At 52.3% G+C, this 18,238-nt stretch overlaps 8 protein-coding genes across 8 annotated transcripts; 6 read left to right on the top strand and 2 right to left on the bottom strand.

Annotated features, from left to right (window-relative positions):
- Positions 1-175: 175 nt before the first annotated feature.
- Positions 176-2,252, top strand: J4E78_009177 (uncharacterized protein; the record flags this gene model as incomplete). The annotated part of the gene is made up of 4 exons (XM_049369771.1): positions 176-183; positions 298-893; positions 1,351-1,449; positions 1,492-2,252. 4 exons carry the CDS (start codon positions 176-178, stop codon positions 2,250-2,252), a joined length of 1,464 nt encoding a protein of 487 aa, XP_049218401.1.
- A 261-nt stretch (positions 2,253-2,513) lies between these two features.
- J4E78_009178 (uncharacterized protein) lies at positions 2,514-3,434 on the bottom strand (the record flags this gene model as incomplete). Its single annotated transcript, XM_049369772.1, has 2 exons — positions 2,514-3,286; positions 3,335-3,434. The coding sequence occupies 2 exons, from the start codon at positions 3,432-3,434 to the stop codon at positions 2,514-2,516; spliced, it is 873 nt and encodes a 290-aa protein (XP_049218402.1).
- Positions 3,435-3,916: 482 nt separating this feature from the next.
- J4E78_009179 (uncharacterized protein) lies at positions 3,917-4,812 on the top strand (the record flags this gene model as incomplete). The annotated part of the gene is made up of 3 exons (XM_049369773.1): positions 3,917-4,061; positions 4,115-4,248; positions 4,297-4,812. 3 exons carry the CDS (start codon positions 3,917-3,919, stop codon positions 4,810-4,812), a joined length of 795 nt encoding a protein of 264 aa, XP_049218403.1.
- A 711-nt stretch (positions 4,813-5,523) lies between these two features.
- On the top strand, positions 5,524-7,348 carry J4E78_009180 (uncharacterized protein; the record flags this gene model as incomplete). The annotated part of the gene is made up of 2 exons (XM_049369774.1): positions 5,524-5,857; positions 6,543-7,348. The coding sequence occupies 2 exons, from the start codon at positions 5,524-5,526 to the stop codon at positions 7,346-7,348; spliced, it is 1,140 nt and encodes a 379-aa protein (XP_049218404.1).
- A 512-nt stretch (positions 7,349-7,860) lies between these two features.
- On the top strand, positions 7,861-8,914 carry J4E78_009181 (uncharacterized protein; the record flags this gene model as incomplete). Its single annotated transcript, XM_049369775.1, has 2 exons — positions 7,861-7,915; positions 7,968-8,914. 2 exons carry the CDS (start codon positions 7,861-7,863, stop codon positions 8,912-8,914), a joined length of 1,002 nt encoding a protein of 333 aa, XP_049218405.1.
- A 1,379-nt stretch (positions 8,915-10,293) lies between these two features.
- Positions 10,294-11,951, bottom strand: J4E78_009182 (uncharacterized protein; the record flags this gene model as incomplete). Its single annotated transcript, XM_049369776.1, has 3 exons — positions 10,294-11,612; positions 11,659-11,695; positions 11,742-11,951. The coding sequence occupies 3 exons, from the start codon at positions 11,949-11,951 to the stop codon at positions 10,294-10,296; spliced, it is 1,566 nt and encodes a 521-aa protein (XP_049218406.1).
- Positions 11,952-14,398: 2,447 nt separating this feature from the next.
- On the top strand, positions 14,399-15,157 carry J4E78_009183 (uncharacterized protein; the record flags this gene model as incomplete). Its single annotated transcript, XM_049369777.1, has 1 exon — positions 14,399-15,157. One exon carries the CDS (start codon positions 14,399-14,401, stop codon positions 15,155-15,157), a length of 759 nt encoding a protein of 252 aa, XP_049218407.1.
- A 697-nt stretch (positions 15,158-15,854) lies between these two features.
- Positions 15,855-18,080, top strand: J4E78_009184 (uncharacterized protein; the record flags this gene model as incomplete). Its single annotated transcript, XM_049369778.1, has 3 exons — positions 15,855-16,694; positions 16,747-17,317; positions 17,368-18,080. 3 exons carry the CDS (start codon positions 15,855-15,857, stop codon positions 18,078-18,080), a joined length of 2,124 nt encoding a protein of 707 aa, XP_049218408.1.
- Between the last annotated feature and the right edge of the window lie 158 nt (positions 18,081-18,238).

An 18,238-nucleotide genomic window follows, 5' to 3' on the forward strand; every position in this document is an offset into this window, starting at 1 on the left:
GTGCTAGCCGAATGGACACTAGCGTCTCTGTGCTCCTTCTTGTCGACTATTTGTGTTTGCCTTCTCTCTCTGCAACCTTACCTCCTACCCAGATAAACTGTGAACTAAACGCAGTAATCGTCTTTCGATTTTGCCGTCGAGGCCAAATTTGTTCGCTCATTTGAACGTCATCACAATGTCCACGTTAACGTTTCTATCTCTGCCTGGCGAGATTCGCAACCGCATCTACGAATACTGCGTCGAACCAAAACCTCGGCAACTTCTTCGCATGCCTAAGCGTCCAAGGAAGCATTACAGAAATACTCGCTACGGACTGTACGGCAGCCTTCGCAACGTGTGCAAGCAAACGCGTGCAGAATTCGGGCCAATGTACATGGCCGAAACCGTCCATGTTGTCCATCAAGTCACTGCGAATACATTTCTCTACTCGTTGTATCCCGAATTGAGGCAACAGAATGATCTTGCGAGCGAGCAACTCCAGTCAGGCTGCCAGACTGACAAGCATCATGCGTCGACTAGCGTCTCTAGCCTACAAGGCAACATCCAAATCATCACGTACTTCGGCCACGAATACGACGCGACACCACTCATACATCTTTGCGTAAAGAATCCCGCTTTCAAAATCAGCTTCACAGACGCCAGCGCGTGCCTCCGTCTCGGCTGCCTCGTCAACGACTTCTTCGCTACTATCTCGTCCGGCGCTTTTCGTCCGCACATGAAGCGTATCCAAAGGATTGCGATCACGTGCAGCACTCAGCCTGAAATCACCCTCTTTCTCCCATACTCGGTGGCAGATGATCTTATGGCACATGTTGGTGACCCGCGGCAGGCATTGAATGAGATGGGTGCACCGCCTATGGACGCGTTTGCTGTCGTTTTCAGGGATGGTACTGGTAGGCTGTACGAGCGCTCAGAACTGCGGGCTTGAGTGAGAACCTATCTTGCGAATAGCCCTTTCGTGTTGACATTCAACGATGTTTGGGTCGCCAATAGTTTGATATGCTGGGTCGTGTTTTCTGCGAGGTTCCATAATTTCGAAGGAACCAATTTCGTAGAAGAACGTACCAGTTCTCAAACAGCCAAGCGCGTTTGCTCGTTGATTACGTATCTCACGTGAAGGTGAAGCCCCGCACCCGTGGACCCCACAGTACATGCAGGTACCCGATAACACGCGCTACATCATTGCTTGGCAGCCGTACCATGGTTCACCTGGTCAGGCGCTTCCCTCTATTCTCACTTCACCACAGACTCTTCTCACAGACAACACAAGCTGGTAGATGGATCACCTACACCTGTACGTTGCCCCTCACAATCAGCCATGCGGGACTGACTTTGACAGCAGCAACTCAGAAATCGACGAGGAGTATCCGCTCATGGCCTCCGTAGAAGCGCAGATGCGGGGTGTTACCATGAGCGCATCAAACAGTCGCTTTCTGAACCTTCCAGGTGGTGTGTACGTCCTTCCAACTACCCAGAACCTAGCTAATACAGTACCTACAGAACTACGCAATAAGATATACAGCTTCTGCATCGATACAGACCCCGTCCCACTGCGTCTTCGTCACGATGACCCGATCAAACCGGTAGGAGGATGGCGCTGCTTTACACAGACGTGTCGGCAAATCCGGAAAGAGTTCCACATTATCTACATGACTGAAACTGCGTTCCGCCTAGAATCCACTTACCACTACGCCCGATACATCCGCGATTTCTATCCACCTACAGACGAGACCACGATGCTGCGCTACCGCGGACACATCATCAGTGTAGTTGGGCATAGCCGCGATGAAGACATGGGTGTGGACGAGTTCTACGATGCCGACATCGCGCGCGTAGTCTCGCTTGTCGCGCGCTCACCGAAGGTTCGCTTCACCTTTGAGCTTCAGAAGGATCTAAAGAGATACTCCATGGCGGCAAAGTGCATCGCACAGGTCAACAGTATGCTCTCGTTATTCGCTGATTCTTCCAACTCAAAGTGGCGCGACATGGGCAAGTCGATCAAAGAGATGAGACTGAGGGTTCAATTTTCCGACTCTGCACTCCGAATCACCATGAAGCACGACATGGCTAGGAAGTGGAAGACTGCAGTTCATGAAATGTGGAACGAAGCAGCTCAGCCCACGCGTGGCATACGTGAATTGAGGCTCTCATGGCCTGACCCGAACCCGCAGGAGCGTTCATATGGGTATCGGCACAAGTTTTGGTTCAGCGACGATGACGATAAGACCAAAAGTTATATTTGGCATTCGTGAGTAGTATGCAGAGGGGGAAGGGGATGGATGATACTCACATGCTAGCTTTGGTTGATAGCTGAGACATGCGCCCAGGCAACCTGGTGACGTCTTCGAAATGTATGGCAAGGTGCTCTGGATAATCAGTCAGCAGTTCAGCTTTCATCATGAAAGCGGCTATTTCACATCGTCCTGGATGGTCATCAGGTCGGGTGCGTCAAGATGGAAGTACACGCACTCGAGATAGATTGCACTTTACAATATACCTCTACACTCCCGATCTCATGTCCATCTCGACAAATACTTCGTCGGCCGAAGTGGCCAAACATTCTTACAATGCCCCTCTATCGAAGCATGAACATCCAGTCCCTTTCTCTTCGTCCAACCCACACTCTCCGCAAACTTGTCCACAAACCCCTGATCGCGAACCATCACCTCGGGAACAATAACCTCGCTCGTAAGCCTCCCAGGTGCCTTTCCACTCTTAAACACAACAACAACCCTCACAATAGCAACGCCGTAGTCAAGACTCCCTCTTCCAGCATGAATCACAACTTCCGCGACATCGCCGCTTACAATACAAGTCACCCAACGTGCGTCGTCAAAGCCCAATATAGAATCCAGTTGCACTTTCATCGTCGTCGGCTGCTTCAGATAGCTGTGACACGGCCTAAACGATATCGACGCTTTTCCAGCGGGGTAAATACAATGCCGAATCCGCAGCAAAGGTAGTACATCCAGTCTCAATCGCTCTACCAACGGATCCTCGATAACCAAGTCGATGCGTCTGGGCACGTGCTCTATGGGGCGGGAAGGCCCGTAAACAAAGTCGACGTAGCGGAGCCAGGGCTTGATGCTGATGGTGAGCTCTTGTTGGCGGAGGGCCAAGGGTCGGTATTCTCTGCGCATTTGCCGGCATACTTGGCTGGGTTTTATCATGCGGAACCAGACGGAGGTGCTGTGGCTCCATGAGCTGTAGAGGACAGGTGATTTGAAGAGCTCGATGGGGCGGTGTTGGGATAGTAGCACGTATTTGTAGATTTGGTTGCGGAGTTCTGGGGTGGGGTTAGGTGGGGGATGTATGTGCTGTTGGGGGGACATACCAGCTGGTAATAGTAGAAGTGGTGAGATGATCGGCTCTGGGTCGTCTGCTGCCGAGGAGGTCCTGGGTACGTTGCGGCGCTTCTTCATATTCCTGAACATGTGTAATAGTTGATCGTGAGCACTTCTTGGCGACGGATGATGAGAGTCGACGGTATCTGGCATCGAGAGATTCGTGGAGTTATCTTTTGAAGTCATATTTCATCAGGTTAGACACCAAATTCTACACAGCGCGCTGAGGCAGGACTGTGACTCTTCGTAGTTCGTATCCATGATGGGTGTCACACCGGCACGAGGCGCACCTGGGCAGTTGTGGGGCCAAAGTAAGCGCTGGCCCCAATCGAGCGAAGATGCAGGTGCATGGTTAAGCGAAGATCCGGTCTCTCATACACGACTCTGAGTTCATTTAGTTATTTCCATCTCAAGTGAATGCGAACGGTGAATGCAAACGCGTTTGTAGGCTACCAAGGTGGATGACGTCACCGCAAACGCGAGACCCTAGGCATGTTTACGGCACGTATTTCGCATCCGTACAACAACAACAACAACAACAACACCACCCGTGCGGCGTCCACAACGTCACTATGGACCGCTACACGCCCGAGCTCTCGATGCTTCGCCTGAAGCGACGCCGAGACGACGACGTCCTGTCCAGCAGTCGCCTTCCGCGAGCGAAGAAGGTCGCGTATACTCCAACAGGTATTTTCGACTTTATGCGTCTCTCAGCAGGTCAGTATATATATATCGAAATGTCGCAAAGCGGAAGACTGACATCCATCCAGAGCTCCGCAATCAAATCTACGAGTACGCTGTCGCAGAGGTACCCTCTCAGCTACTCACACCAGTCCATGGACCTCGTGATCACGGCGCCGCAGGCATCGCGCTGACACAAGTCTCCCGCCAAGTAACTTATCATGTGAGATGGATACGAGACATGTACTGATCTAGCATGTCCACGTGTTAGGTACGTTCCGAGTACCGACCAATGTGGCTTGCACGCGCCAAGTTCGTCATCGATTGGCACTCTGTCCACGCGTTCCTCGAGAGCTTCTATCCAAACGAAGATGATTACGGCTCTGGTCCCAAAGCGCTCATCATTCAGTACGAGACGGCTTTCGACTGTACGCTGGATCGACCAACGGAGATCATCCATCTAGTGCGATTGGGCTTGGCTTTCAAGGGACTGGAAGTACGCATTATCCATTTCGAGAATTGTGCTTTCGCCGGAGTCTCCGTCACCAGGCTGGTACAGTATGGTGGTCTCACACGTCTCGAAACAGTTCAACAAGACACTGCGCTAGTGAAGGAAGCGAAGCGGAAGTGGCGCGTTGCTGTACAGGAGCACGAGGTGAAGAGTGTTGCCATCACTATGCGATATCCGAGGGAAGCCGTGGATGTTCAAGTTAAGTTCAGCGAGCAGCTCGCCTCAACTACGGGTACTACCGGCCTTGACGGCCTGTGGGACGAGATAATGGTATGATTAGGCCCTCCACCAATTTGATGGAGGCACGCCAATCTAGGAAGAAATTGAACACCCTGGAGTCTACATCGACTTTGGATCACCCAGTTTGCAGGGTTTTGGTTTGATGTAGTCTGCAGACCTGTTCAGGTTTTTCCTAGGTTGACGTGGAGGTGAGAAATAGGGCCCCTCTGCACGGGAAGAAAGAAGTACAACTTAGCCAGGAAGTCGACATTGCCTTTCAATCTTGTTGACTCTGATCTGTAGATCGATGTAGCCTACGGTGCACACATTCAATTCTACTTTCCAAGGTTTCGTCTGAGGTGCACGCGTGGCAGGTGGGGCCGCGGGCAATGGACATTTTGGGTTAGCGCGAGATTCGTTGCCTGATCGAACATGAAAGCTTTGGGCACGCCAGTACGCTCGCCGACTCCTACACGCTCCACGTCGACGAGGGTCTCGAATACATGATAGCAACACCTCCGCCAGTTCATAGATCAGGTTGTCGTGTCCTATACCAGCGCTGTTGACGACGCGCTTGCAGCCATGCAATTCCACGATGCTTCCATCACCTCCGGGTCGACCAATGGACACCACTTCCGCTTCTTAGACCTCGCTGCAGGTATATTCTGAGCACCTGATCATATGATGAACTTGGTTCACTAATGTCAGACCTCAGAACTTCGGAACCGTATCTATGAATACGCTGCCGAGGCACCGCCGCGCATCATCATGCTCAAGCCTGGCAACCCGCCCACAATCAGTCTCACACAAGTCTGCCGACAAATTCGAGATGAGTTCAGAAAGATCTACATGCAAAACGCCTCCTTCACAGTCAGAGACAAAGACATCAAGAGGTTCACGAACGCGTTCTTTGCGTCGGGCCATACGAACCAGCGGGTACTCGATGGGCAACACCCCTCGCGCGTCATTTACCGCTATCCGCCATCCACGAATGTGGACATACTGCCTCTCCTGGAAGTTAAGATAGCGTCCCCGGAAACCGAGGTCAGCGTCATCCCCGGTCCTGCAGATACCGAAGAGCAATTCTATTCCCAGTATAACTGTGAGCTCATAACGGACATCGTGGAAAATACGTCGCCTGCATTGAGACACGATATCCAAGCATCCAAAATCTCTGAATTCTGCTGTCATCACGATGGCAGGTTCTATTTGTGGTACAAGCGGGGGCATACACCCCACGGTGTCGATATGACCTTGGACCGAGAAGGGCAAGCTTTCACGGATCAGATAAGACGGCTCTACAACATGCCAAGTTCTGAAGATTGGCCTGGGGTTTATCGTGACGTTGCATTTGAAGGTATTGATGTGCGTAACTTCAACAATTCGAGCCGGGCGGAAGATGTAGAGAAAGATTAGAGTCAGAGGGTGATCAGATTGGGCGTTGATATCCCGCGCTAGCTTGCGGTCTTGCATTGTAGCATCATGGTCAAAGACCTTTACAGACTTTGGGTACTTGTATAGATAATACCTCAAGCATACAGATCGCGCAGCTTGCAGCTTGCTTCACGGATCATGTATTTGGGCGGATTTCACTCTTGATCACGTGTCTCCACGTGAATGTGGATCGCATTAGGCGACTACCTAGGTAGCGAAACGCTAACGAGGGCCACTTTACCGTTGTACCTTCGCATCCAATCCACTGCATCATTCCTCTACCACGCTCCCCGCCATACACCCCCGGCACTGCTTCAGTCCACTCCCAAAATGGCCCAGGACACTGTCAGCAGGCGCGACCGCGAAGACCACTTTCGTTTCCTGGATCTACCAGCAGGTGGGCGCGACCCTCTTCAGGCAAGTTTTTAGGGCTGACATGTGTGTAATAGAGTTGCGCAATCTTATCTATGACTTCGCTGCTGAGACCGAAGCCGACCAACCTCGCTGCGTATTGCCGTGTCTTGCGCTTGCGCAGACATGTCAACAGCTGCGTACTGAGTATCGATCTATATGCCTGAAGCGAGACATCGTCATCGATTGGAAGGCGGTTACCGGTTACATGCGCACCTTCTTCCCCACCGTCAACGGCAAGATCGAGCATGTTGAGCTTGCACCGGCGAACATGACCATAGTCACTCCATGGCGCGGCAAGCCGGAGGATACGGGTGATGGGCTTGACTTACTACCGTTGGTCAAATTTGGCCTCTGTAGACCAAACTTCGCCTGTCACTTCATCCACGACACGAAAATCTTGGAACGTGCCGAGAAAGAGGCAGATAAAAAGCCACATAGTGATGGACGTAACTTCAGAGGCTACATCAATGAAGACGCCGAGGCTCTAGAAGGGATTATGCGCAGTCGTAACCCAAAGTGGCTGTCCGATATCGAAATTGGTGTTGTTACCAAGCTCGTCGCTTTCAATATTGGCGTTAGCGATCCGCCGCAGGCAACGTTCTACCTGAAACGATCGTTGTCCGACTTCGAAACGCATTATGAGAGCTACGAAGAAAATCTGTTCGAGAATCTCTACTTCGAAAGTATCGGTGCCGATGCATTTTGGGGAGAATTTGAGAGGTTTCCTGAACTAAAGTTTGAGTGATCAGAGGCTTCGACATGAGAGTTCACTGAGTCGGTTTGGTATCAGTGAGGAGTGCAAGAATGCACACCATCATGGTAGCTGCTATGAAGATGTCAGGGTCGTCTGCTCCAAGATATCTCAAGGTGTACTAGCATTGGTTTGTCCAAAATCTTTGTCTAGTTTAACTACGCCTACACGTCGGACAAAGAAGGAAACAATCACGGTGACAGCTGCGCTGCATTACCCGCTACTTAGGCAGTGTAACATTGAAAGTTTAAATAATCCCATAGCAATTCAACCATCTAGTCTATCCAGCACTTTTCTATTTGGTAGGTGTTTAGACCTTTCATCTGATCGGGTGCACGCGCAACGCAGCCTGCATGTCGTTTGCTCTCACCACGGATCACCACGCTGATGATTGGCCCCAACTTGCCGACTCTCCTTCTCTCTAACCCCACAATCCCATCTGCTAGATAACTACGAACCCTACTAAGAACATTGGATCAATCTTTACAACGTTGTCACTAATCAACATGAGAACGCGACGCTCACTTCCCGAGTCCTTCCGCTTTCTCGAACTGCCTGCGGGTGAGTTCACTAGACCGCAAAGCCTGTAGCATCAACACTGACGTCATAACAGAACTCCGCAACTCAGTCTATGGGTTCTTGACTGCCGAATACGAGGGCCGCGTCCGCCGCTTCACTGCGAACTCGTTCTTCCTCGGCGCAGGCTCTCCTCCCGCTACGATCTTCTCACTCGCACATGTGTGTCAAAAGCTGCGCAAAGAATTTCTCTCGCACCTGTTTTCTACGGTCGAGTTCGGTCTAGACTGGCTGGACGTCGAGCACTTCTGCCACACGGTGTGTTGGACGTTCAGTGACAGCGAGTCTCTGTCCATGCGCGCGCCGAGGTCAATCACCGTGTATATCGACGAGACCATCTGCAATGAGCCTTCCATGTCGAAGGCAAGATCCAGGGATACTCCCTGGAACAACTCTGAAATCGCTGCTTACAGAGCGGGCGTATTGCAAGGCATCATCCACGTGCCCCGGGTGCCCCGAATGCCACATTCGTCGCTCAACCTACTTCCGCTACTAGAACTACGCCTTCTGCGAAACGATTTCATCTGCTTGTTCACACTGGATCCGAGGGTCGATTGGGACGCTGTGAAAGAGAAGCATAACAGCGAGGCTACCTTAACTGACGAGCGCGTCGCTGCAACCGTCCAGGACCTCGCGCATTTCATGGTCTTCGACAGCGAGCCTTGGACGCAGTGTATAGAAAGGAAACTGAATGAAGTCTTGCTTCACCCATGGGCACACTGGACAGATCTCCAAATCGAGCTGGTATTCAAGGAGCAACCGAACGAATTCATGACTCTAGACAGCAATACACGACGATGCTACCTGCCCGATCTGCGGAGGGCGGGTTTGCGAGATTTCTACGCGACAACAGGGCTAACATTCAACATGCGCATGGCTTCTTCCTCCCCAAAGCCCGATTGGGAAGAAGGCTCTCTGTCGCGTTTGGCGATACACCCTTCCCCTACCTTCCCACCGTCGACCCACCACCAAACGCAAACGTAACATCCCGCCTCAAAACCACCATCTCAAAACTCGTCTTGCAGCTCCAAGTCCCCGGTCCCCACGTCTTCTTCCGTACCACTTCATACCCTCTCTTCCGCCAATACGCGCCATTGAGACACTCCGCAGCCAGGATCCAAAGGCTCAACACGCGTTGACTATGTAGTCCCTTTTGTTCGAGCTGAATGGTCTCTCTCACGATGAGATATTGCTCTAGGAAGTTGAGGAGTTGTATAGCAAGGCCGCGGTGGTGGTACTGTGGATCTCCGTCTACACACACGATTTTGATCTCCCAGCCTGTTTCTGTGGAGGCGCATTCTTTTTCCCAGCCGCCTTTCCAGGGTACGAGAGAGGCGCATGCGACGACCTTTCTGCTCTGTTCGCCATTGATGCTGCCGTCTTCGCCGCTGACGCTACCGCTTTCGCCATTGATGCCCCCATTGTCGTTCCCGTTCGCGCTCGCCGCATCGTCAAAGATCAACGCGATAACGCTGCCCTCCCCACTCAGCAGCATATGAAGCCCCTCTTCATCGCTGAAGCGCGATTCCGAATTATCCCATTTCACCGTATCTCGTTCATACGAACGATAGAACGCGTCGTTGACCAGTTGCGTGATGGATTTCGATAAGCTTGGATTCGATTTGAGTTCCGAGGGTGTGAAAAGCGTTGGTGGGGAAAGGTTCGTTGCCATCATGCGGGTGAAATGAACCATTTGGTCACTTTTGACCGGTTTAGAGATTCAAGCTTTGGCTCAGAAAGCTTTTTCATTTTGGAGAACGCCATTGAGTCATTACGTGCGATAGGGCGTGGATGTTGAAAGTGTCCCGCGTGGAGATTCAAGGTGGCCGCCTCATCGGAATCGGAATGGTTGGGGCATTAATTCCGAACAAAAAGTAGCGAGGATGCACCTTCTTCTTTCGGCTAATATATGATGGGTCTAGAACCTACTTGACAATTTCGTTTCGAGGTGTACATCATTTGACGTCTTCGTTTTTCTGACGTACGATGAAATTTGATGTGAATGACATGGTTCGGCCGCATGCCGAGGTTGCAGCACGCTGCTGTAAGTCGTCATCATCGAAGCCGCATCCGCAAGGTCACCAACATGGGTAGAAGCGAGCGTCACAACACCTTAATTGTTAGTCGAGAATGATGACAGGAGTGTACACGAAGCTTTTTTAAGATATGAATATATTGATGCATTTGAAAAATGCTTCTATAGTAGCGCCAGAGGGCGGAAATGGTATCATAAAGCGACATTACAGCGACGCTGCAAGTACAAGGAAAGACGAGGAAATTTTTGCGCGATCTACGCGATGCTTCATATCGTGCGTGGGTATAGGTCGACATAACGGTCTGAGCATTAGCATGCGCGGCACGCTTCAAGACCACGACTGCCAACTTGGCTTTTTCTGACTTGAACCGCGTGGGGGGTATGGCGACTCCCGCGCGGTTGGCGGTGGTGGCATGGGAGTGGGACTTCTTTCCCTCCTGGATTCTTGGCTTATCGCCGTACCGGGCAGGGGAGTTATGGGTAGCCTCTTTTCTGTGGGCGAGAGAGGGTGCGATGCCAGAGGAGCAACGCTTGCTGGCGACGTTGGCGATGCAGGTGACATGGGTAGTGGAGGGAGTGCCTCCAAGTCGTGCCCTTCGAAGAGATGAGTCGATCGCATGCTGGATGCTCGCGAGTTGTGGCCTGTGGTGTAACGACCAAGCTCGATGTCCTCGTAATCGCGGTCGCAGATCATGTCGGCTGTCATAGTTGACACAGGGCGGTCAATGCCAGTGGGTGTCGGCATCGCCGAGCTGGTTGGCGACATGGTCACTTGCACCTCTTTGTGCACATGCACACCTCCATGCGGGTCGACAGTGGTACCAAGGTGAGAATCGTAATATCCCTTGGTGCTGTTGGCCCAGCTTCCGCCTGTAATGCTCGCACCGAACTTCCTCCACGAGTTCTTCGACTTGGTGTGCGCACTATCCTGGCGATCATCGGTACCAGCTGGTGTTCTTGTCTTGGATCGCTGACTGAGCTTTTCCTGGAAGAAATGTTTGAAGAAGACCTTCATGGCGGGCGCATTGGCGCATAAGCATCCGATGTACAGCTCGAGCATGCAAGTAAGAAACAGATTCCATGTGTGCCATGTCACGTCGTAAGTGCCATAGAAGGTGTACCAGCTGTAGTAGGCTCGCACAGCTCCCAGTGCGACGACACCGTAACCCATGGCAAAGATACCGAACAACGCCAGCTTTTGTCGGATCGGTATCTGAAGATTCCAGTAAAGGAACGTAGGAAGAACGGCAGTCAGGGCGTCTTGGGCGCAGGATATGATGCTGGCAGCGAAGACGTCGGCACCTTCGTCGAAGCAGTGGAACTCGTAACCTTGTAACTTTTTGATGATGTTTACTTGATCCCAGAATGCTGAGATGGGTTGGCAGCCCAAGATAGGTGCCAAGGTCAAGGCAATGGTGTAGGCGATGATGAAGCCGATAGTGGCCCAAGTCACCCATACGAATGTATTCGACACGGCGCGGGCCGAGAGGCGTCGGTAGAAGAGAAGAATGGAAACTTTGACGAGGCCAGTTGCAACACAGAAGACACATTCGGTTGCGAGTACGTATTTCCGTGCGTTAACGATGATTTCCGGTTCGAAGAGGTAGTTTAGGTCCCAAATATGTCGGTCGAATGCTTGGTTGGTTGCTGAGAAGCATTAGCTAGATAGCAATGGACCGGTTTGAGATCCTACCTAGGGGATATATGACTGTCAAGGCGATAACTGGAGGCTAGGATTGTTAGCGTAGCCATAATGAGTGATCACTGATAACTCACAAGGGCAGCTAACATCAACCAGTCGTCCCAGCCGGGACATCGTTGATGAAAGATTCTGACCCATAACCGTACAAGAGTCATAACGACGGTAATAGGTCCAAGTACACACGCAATCCACAGGACGGCGTTTGGTCGAAGTGTAGGGTTGACATAGTTTGGTGTTGGCCAACTCAGTTTGACCTCGATGGGGGGGTTTATGCCACCAGGCATGATGAAGATGATTCGTTAGGTTGTGTGGTGCGTGGAACGTTGTCAAAGTTCGAGACAGTTGAACAACGGCTTTTCGAGTGAAGGGATGCCTACCATTTGTGCATGGTGGCTTTTGAAGTACCAAACCTGTTAAATGGGAGAGGAGCATGGGGGCGTAAGACATCCGCCAGGGCTTGACAAAAGTGGGCCGACCACAAAAAACAATTCCAATGGTCGACCAATACAGCGTTTGGGAACGATGACCGTTAAGGTGCGCATAACGGCAGTCGAGAGCTTGCCCGGCTATGTACCCACCCGCATATACGAGCATCGACGCGGAGATGGGATATACTCCGTAGACGATGAACCGCGTGGTCGTTGTTAGTCTAGGATACTGATCGGTGAGAAATAATGATACCTCTTGTGGTACTGTTCAACACGACTTCGAGTCCCGGCATTAATGTGCCCATTATGCGTCAGTGATCTCAATTGGGAGTATAGAGCGGACTTGCTGCAGTGAGTAGCAGTTGCTGTTCACGCTTTGCCACACTCCTGTTTTGAAACCTGGAATGGCCTTTTACGTCGAATTACGTTGCATGCGCGTATACTCATGATCCTGGAATGATCAAGGGACGTTGACAGAATTCTAGTGGCCGGTAGTGGACCCGAGAATTCTACCCTGCTTGACCACGACAACGTATTGGAGTTTGACGAAACGCGAGTCCGACCTTGAGTTTCCTCGCGTACGGGTTGTCAAACATGCGTAACCGACAGGGCTCGAGCCAATCTGCAGCGGTCGGGCGCTCCCGCCACGGTGGTCCCTGTCAAGAATCTGTCCGGAGTGGCGCCTTTTCGATCGATACCATCTGCATCGTACGTGATCGTGTCGGCTATCGAGCTCAATTCTCCCGCAGCCGTGACCGGTGTACGATGAAGTGGTGTCGAGGACCCGTTTGTGACAAGTTTGCATACGGTGGCAAGTGTATGCAGTCACCTCCGAATTGGGAACACTAGAAGGATCAGCGGCTTCGCAGCATCTGTAACGATGTGAAATGGAAAGGTCCGAGAATTAGTCGCGGAGATGACAGGAGACGCAGTATGCCGTCATCCCCCATGCGCGATGATTCGCCCACGTCCACAATGCATGCATGGTGTGTTCTAAGATTGAAGGTAAGGTAAGAGAATTTGAAGCAAAAAAGTAAAGACGCATAGGTCTGGAGCTGTCAGGTACCGGTCAGAGTGTGCGTTCGTACCCCCGGCTTGTGTGCATCAAACCTTGGCGTGGTGTGGTGGGGTGCGGGACCGGAAGGTGGGGGCGGGTGGATTCTGGAGCGAAAGCGGACGCGAGAAACGCAACAGCGGCATGCCTACCTATGTAGGATAGAGCGCTGCGATGAAGTCGCAGTGATAGTCGAGAGATACCTGTTTCCGCGGCTACAGCGTAGGCGTTCAGCCCGAAGGGCGTTGAAGAGAGGGGTTACGCCCGTAGGACGCAAAAATAGTCGCGGAATCAGGATGGCAGCCTCGCCCTAGTACCCAAACAGCAACGCGCTCTGTGAGCATCTAAGCGACTGAAGCTTCACGATAGTTGTTGCATCGTCCTAAATCCTACAGCGCCCTTTTGTTGTCTCCGCGGGCACTTGCGATGCAATTGTGAGTCACCCAGAAGGATGCATGATAAGCATAGTTTGGCTTCATCAAGATATAAAGGTCTGGTATCGAGGATGATGTAGGTAAACACCCAAAGCACTGCGTACCTTCCAAGTTTACAAGATGACAACCTCTGCCTCGTTCAATGACGCTTTTCAGTCGGCAGTTGCATCCGGCCCTGAGCGCCTGCTGCCCGGTGTGGCTCTCGGTGCTGCAAGAGCACTTCGAAAGGGTATGGTCTGGTTTTGCATGTTTTCTTTTGCCAAAACACTTGCCAGGGCCGTTGAGTTTAGCGTGCGTTTGAGAGCGGCACGTTGAGATGGACTCGGAATATGCGACGGAGCCGTCGGATGCTCGCAGCCGTTCGCACGGTCGGCGACCTCGCTTGTCATTTGTGTTTCTGTTACATGGCCTACAGTTCGCGGCTAACTTGATTCACAGCTGATGCTTCGGAACCAGATGACTTTCTTGCTGCATTTGGTACACTGCAGCTCGACTCCACGTCGCCACCAGTATCGACGAAGACGACTGTATGGCTGGCATCTTGCACGAAGCTAGCGACGGCTATCGCAGCCTTGCAGTGCGTCGAGCGTGGGCTGTTTTCGCTCGACGAACCCACTGACACCGATCGTTTACTGCCTGAATGGAAGAATTCTGTTGTCCTGACTGGCTGGAACGCTGATGAACCTATCTTACAACCTGCAAAAGAAAGGTTGACATTGCGAAGATTGCTGACGCATACGAGCGGAGTCGGCTACGACTTTCTCGCGGCTGACCTCGTGAAGTGGAGGCAGCATCGCAGCGAAGAAAGTCTCTTCATGCGCACGCCTATCACGCAGTGCTTTGCGACACCTCTCATCTTTGAGCCCGGCTCCGGCTTCGCATATGGTGGCGGGCTGGAGCTTGTGGGCTTGATGATCGCGAGGGCCAACAACTGCACGCTGGAAGCATACATGCGCCAATACATCTTTGATGTGTTGGGGATGGATAAGACTTCCTTCTACGTCAAGCACAACAATATCGAGCAGGAGTTGATGCCGATGACCACCCGTCTTGCACCTGATGCAGCTCTCATACCTGGCAACCCACCAGATATGCCACTGGCACAGCCGCTGGATCCTCAAGATGAGTTCGGTGGCGGAGGTTTGTTCGGCAATACCGAAGACTACCTCGCACTTCTAAAGTCGCTTCTCCGGAACGATGGCAAGCTTCTCAAGTCGGAAAGTATCGAGCTCTTGTTTGCTCCATGTATACCACCCGCGGCGCAGGAGTCGCTCGATCAGACGCTGTCCGTCCCAGCCTACGCTGCCATCATGATTCCAGGCGATGCTCCGTTTGGCACTCCTGGTGCGCGGAAATGGTCTCATGCTTTGGGCGGTCTAGTAGCACTCGAAGATGATGCCGAAGGAGGCTTGAAGGCTGGCACCTTGCGATGGGGAGGTGCACCGAATCTGAAGTGGTGGATCGATCGCAAGGGCGGTACTTGCGGCATCTTCGCAACGCAGCTTTTGCCCGCTGGCGAAACCCGACACGCGTACCTGGGCAAGATGTTTGAGAGAGCGGTAGCTGCGATGTAGATGGCAGATTTGCTATGAGTGCTACTACGGGTCAGGCATATGAATGGGCATCAATGGCAATGGCATCTTCCCCTATTGCGACGATTTCTCTATTGAGGACCACGAGGTGCCCCACTTGCATGAGGCGCTACGTATGCACGGTGATGACAATGGCCTGCGCCGCTGATTACCCAGCAGATTCTGCCCATGACGTAGGCGAACTTCTATTTCCGCCGGCAAACCTCTTCTCTGCGCTCAACTGACCTGCCCAATCACGATGAAGGACAGCTCTGACCGCCTTCGCACAATCGGCTAGCGGTGGCTTACTCACCTTCTGTCCGCCGGATACGGACGCTGGTGTCGGCAATATTCTCGCCATGTCGCATGGAACAGATGCGGGAGATGTGCAGGTGAGCAAATCTTTCGCTCATGACGGCCACGCGCGCCAGATACTTAGGGCGACGGGCTGCTGTCAAGCGATTGAACGATTGAAGCTTGTTCATCGCCATTGACAGCACCCGCGTCCATCTCCCGAAAACACGGTCACGACTAGTCGTACCGTCGCGCGTTAGATCCACACGATCCACAACGGCCTCGTCGTCGGGCTGAACATTTACTATTATTGTTCCGACAGCCGAGCGCTGGCAATTTCTATCGCTTTCCAGCGCGACAGCCACTCTCACAACCTTGGTCGAGGAAAGAGGAGATTGCGATCAAGATGCAGAACGAAGACCTGGATATCCTGCGCAATGAGGCGAACGCAAGCCCTGAGCGCTTCGCAAATTGGGACCCGCACCGCCAGTTTCGCGAAGAGTACCACAGACGGCACTTGCATGACCAGACACCTGATGAGCGCCTGCGCAACATCGAAGCACACGAACGAGGAGAGCGCACCCAGAGCGAGATATCCTTCCCAACAGAAGCAGTAGCATCACCCATCAGAGAAAAGGAAGAGGAGGTTGCCTCGCCTCTCTCACGGCACAGCACATCTTCGGCTTCGACTGTTAGCTCTGCAAGCTCTGCATCCACACATAGCGCACGTCTCGAAGAAATACGCACCGCCCGCTCAACCCCCGCACGCGACCGCCGACCGACCGTCAATTCGCAGGCCTCGAGCGGCAACTACCTGACACTACATCCCACTGAACGCAACCCCGAAGCTATCCGCCGAATCGAGACACACAGAAGTCAGCATGCAGGCACAGTCGGTGCATCGCGCGTCGATTCGCGGTTATCGAGGACCCTCACACGCCGTCGTACAGAGAAGCCATTGCCGAACCTAGGAGCTGGCAAGCCTTTCCCCCCGCTGCTACCGGACAGGGAAGAATATGTAGTCGAGTTCGACGGCGTCGACGACCCGTTGCATGCGCAGAACTGGCCGATGAAGAAGAAGATTGGCATTGGTGCTATCTTAGCATTCGACGCCCTCACAGCCACCATGGGCAGCAGTATCTTCTCGGCCGCTACAGGAGCAGTATCGCAACAATACGGTGTTGCCAATGTTGTGGGTACTCTAGGAACGAGTTTGTTCGTTTTTGGATATGCTTTTGGGCCTTTGGTAAGTGAACGCTGACCATAGACATGCGGTCAGATATTCTAACAACTTCTAGATGTGGGCGCCCTTCTCCGAGTTGTACGGCCGAAAACCTCCCCTCATCATCGCCGCCTTTGGTTTCGCTATCTTCAGCATTGCGGTCGCCGCAGCCAAAGATATCCAGACCATCATGATATGTCGATTCTTCGCCGGTCTCTTCGGCTCCTCTCCGCTCGCTATCGTCGCCGCCGTCTTTGCAGATATGTTCGACAACAAACTCCGCGGTCTCGCCGTCGCAGTCTTCTCTGCAACCGTCTTCATGGGTCCTCTACTTGCACCATTCATCGGAGGTTTCATCACACAGAGCGACCTGGGATGGCGGTGGACCGAATACATCAGCAGTTTCATGGGCTTTTTGTCATTTGCTCTGCTCTTCTTCTTCATGGAGGAAACATACCCTCCCGTTGTGCTGATCAACAAGGCGAGCGAGCTCAGGAGACGAACCAAGAATTGGGGTATTCACGCGAAGCAGGAGGAAATCGAAGTCGACTTCAAGGAGCTGATCGTTAAGAACGTCAGCCGACCGATGCGCATTCTTTTCACTGAGCCTATTGTACTGCTCATCACTATCTACATGAGCTTTATCTGTAAGTTGGATCACCCCATCTCGTTACAAGAACTGTGCTGACAAACCTAGATGGTCTACTCTACCTCTTTCTCACCGCATACGCTCTCGTCTTCCAAGGAGTCTACGGCTGGAGCCCGGGTATTGGCGGACTTGCCTACTTCGGCATGGTCGCTGGTGAAGTCATCGCTTTCATCATCATTGTCGTTGACAACCCACGATACATCAAAAAGCTCGAAGCCAACAACAACATCCCCGTTCCAGAATGGCGGCTACCCATCAGCATGGTCGGTGGTGTGCTCTTCGCAGCCGGTCTCTTCTGGTTCGGATGGACAGGCTACACCGGCAACGTTCACTGGATCGTCCCTGTTTTGAGCGGTCTCTTTACCGGATTCGGCATCTTCTCCATCTTCCTCTCCCTCCTCAACTACATCGTTGACGCGTACCTCATGTTTGCTGCTTCCGCTATTGCAGCAAACACCTTCATGCGGTCCATGTTTGGTGGAGTCTTCCCACTATTCGCAACTTTCATGTTCAACGGTATGGGAATCCAATGGGCCAGTACACTGCTTGGCTGCGTGGCGCTCGTACTTGTACCGATGCCAGTGGTCTTCTATGTATTCGGTAAGAGAATCCGAGGCAAGAGTAACTTTGCACCTGCGCCGGATATTGCTCAAGACAAGAGGAGAGATGAAGAGAGCAAGGGAAGCGAAGGTGTTGAAGCGGGAAGTGGTGAGACGACCGAGCGGGAGAGCCTGGATAGGGCGAGGAGTAAAGACGAGTAGAATCTTCATCATGTTTCCAATTTCTTTTCATCTGGGCTTAGCGACCGCATATACCTTTTAATTTCAACTTTTCACCCCAATCAGATGTTTCAAGAGCTGAAGGAATGTGTACGACCACAGATGCAATGACGAAGGCAACAGGGATAGCTTTCCTGAAT

Source organism: Alternaria triticimaculans, assembly GCF_023758025.1.
Source record: "Alternaria triticimaculans strain BMP 0046 chromosome Unknown scaffold_19, whole genome shotgun sequence".
Classification (NCBI taxonomy): Eukaryota; Fungi; Ascomycota; class Dothideomycetes; order Pleosporales; family Pleosporaceae; genus Alternaria; species Alternaria triticimaculans.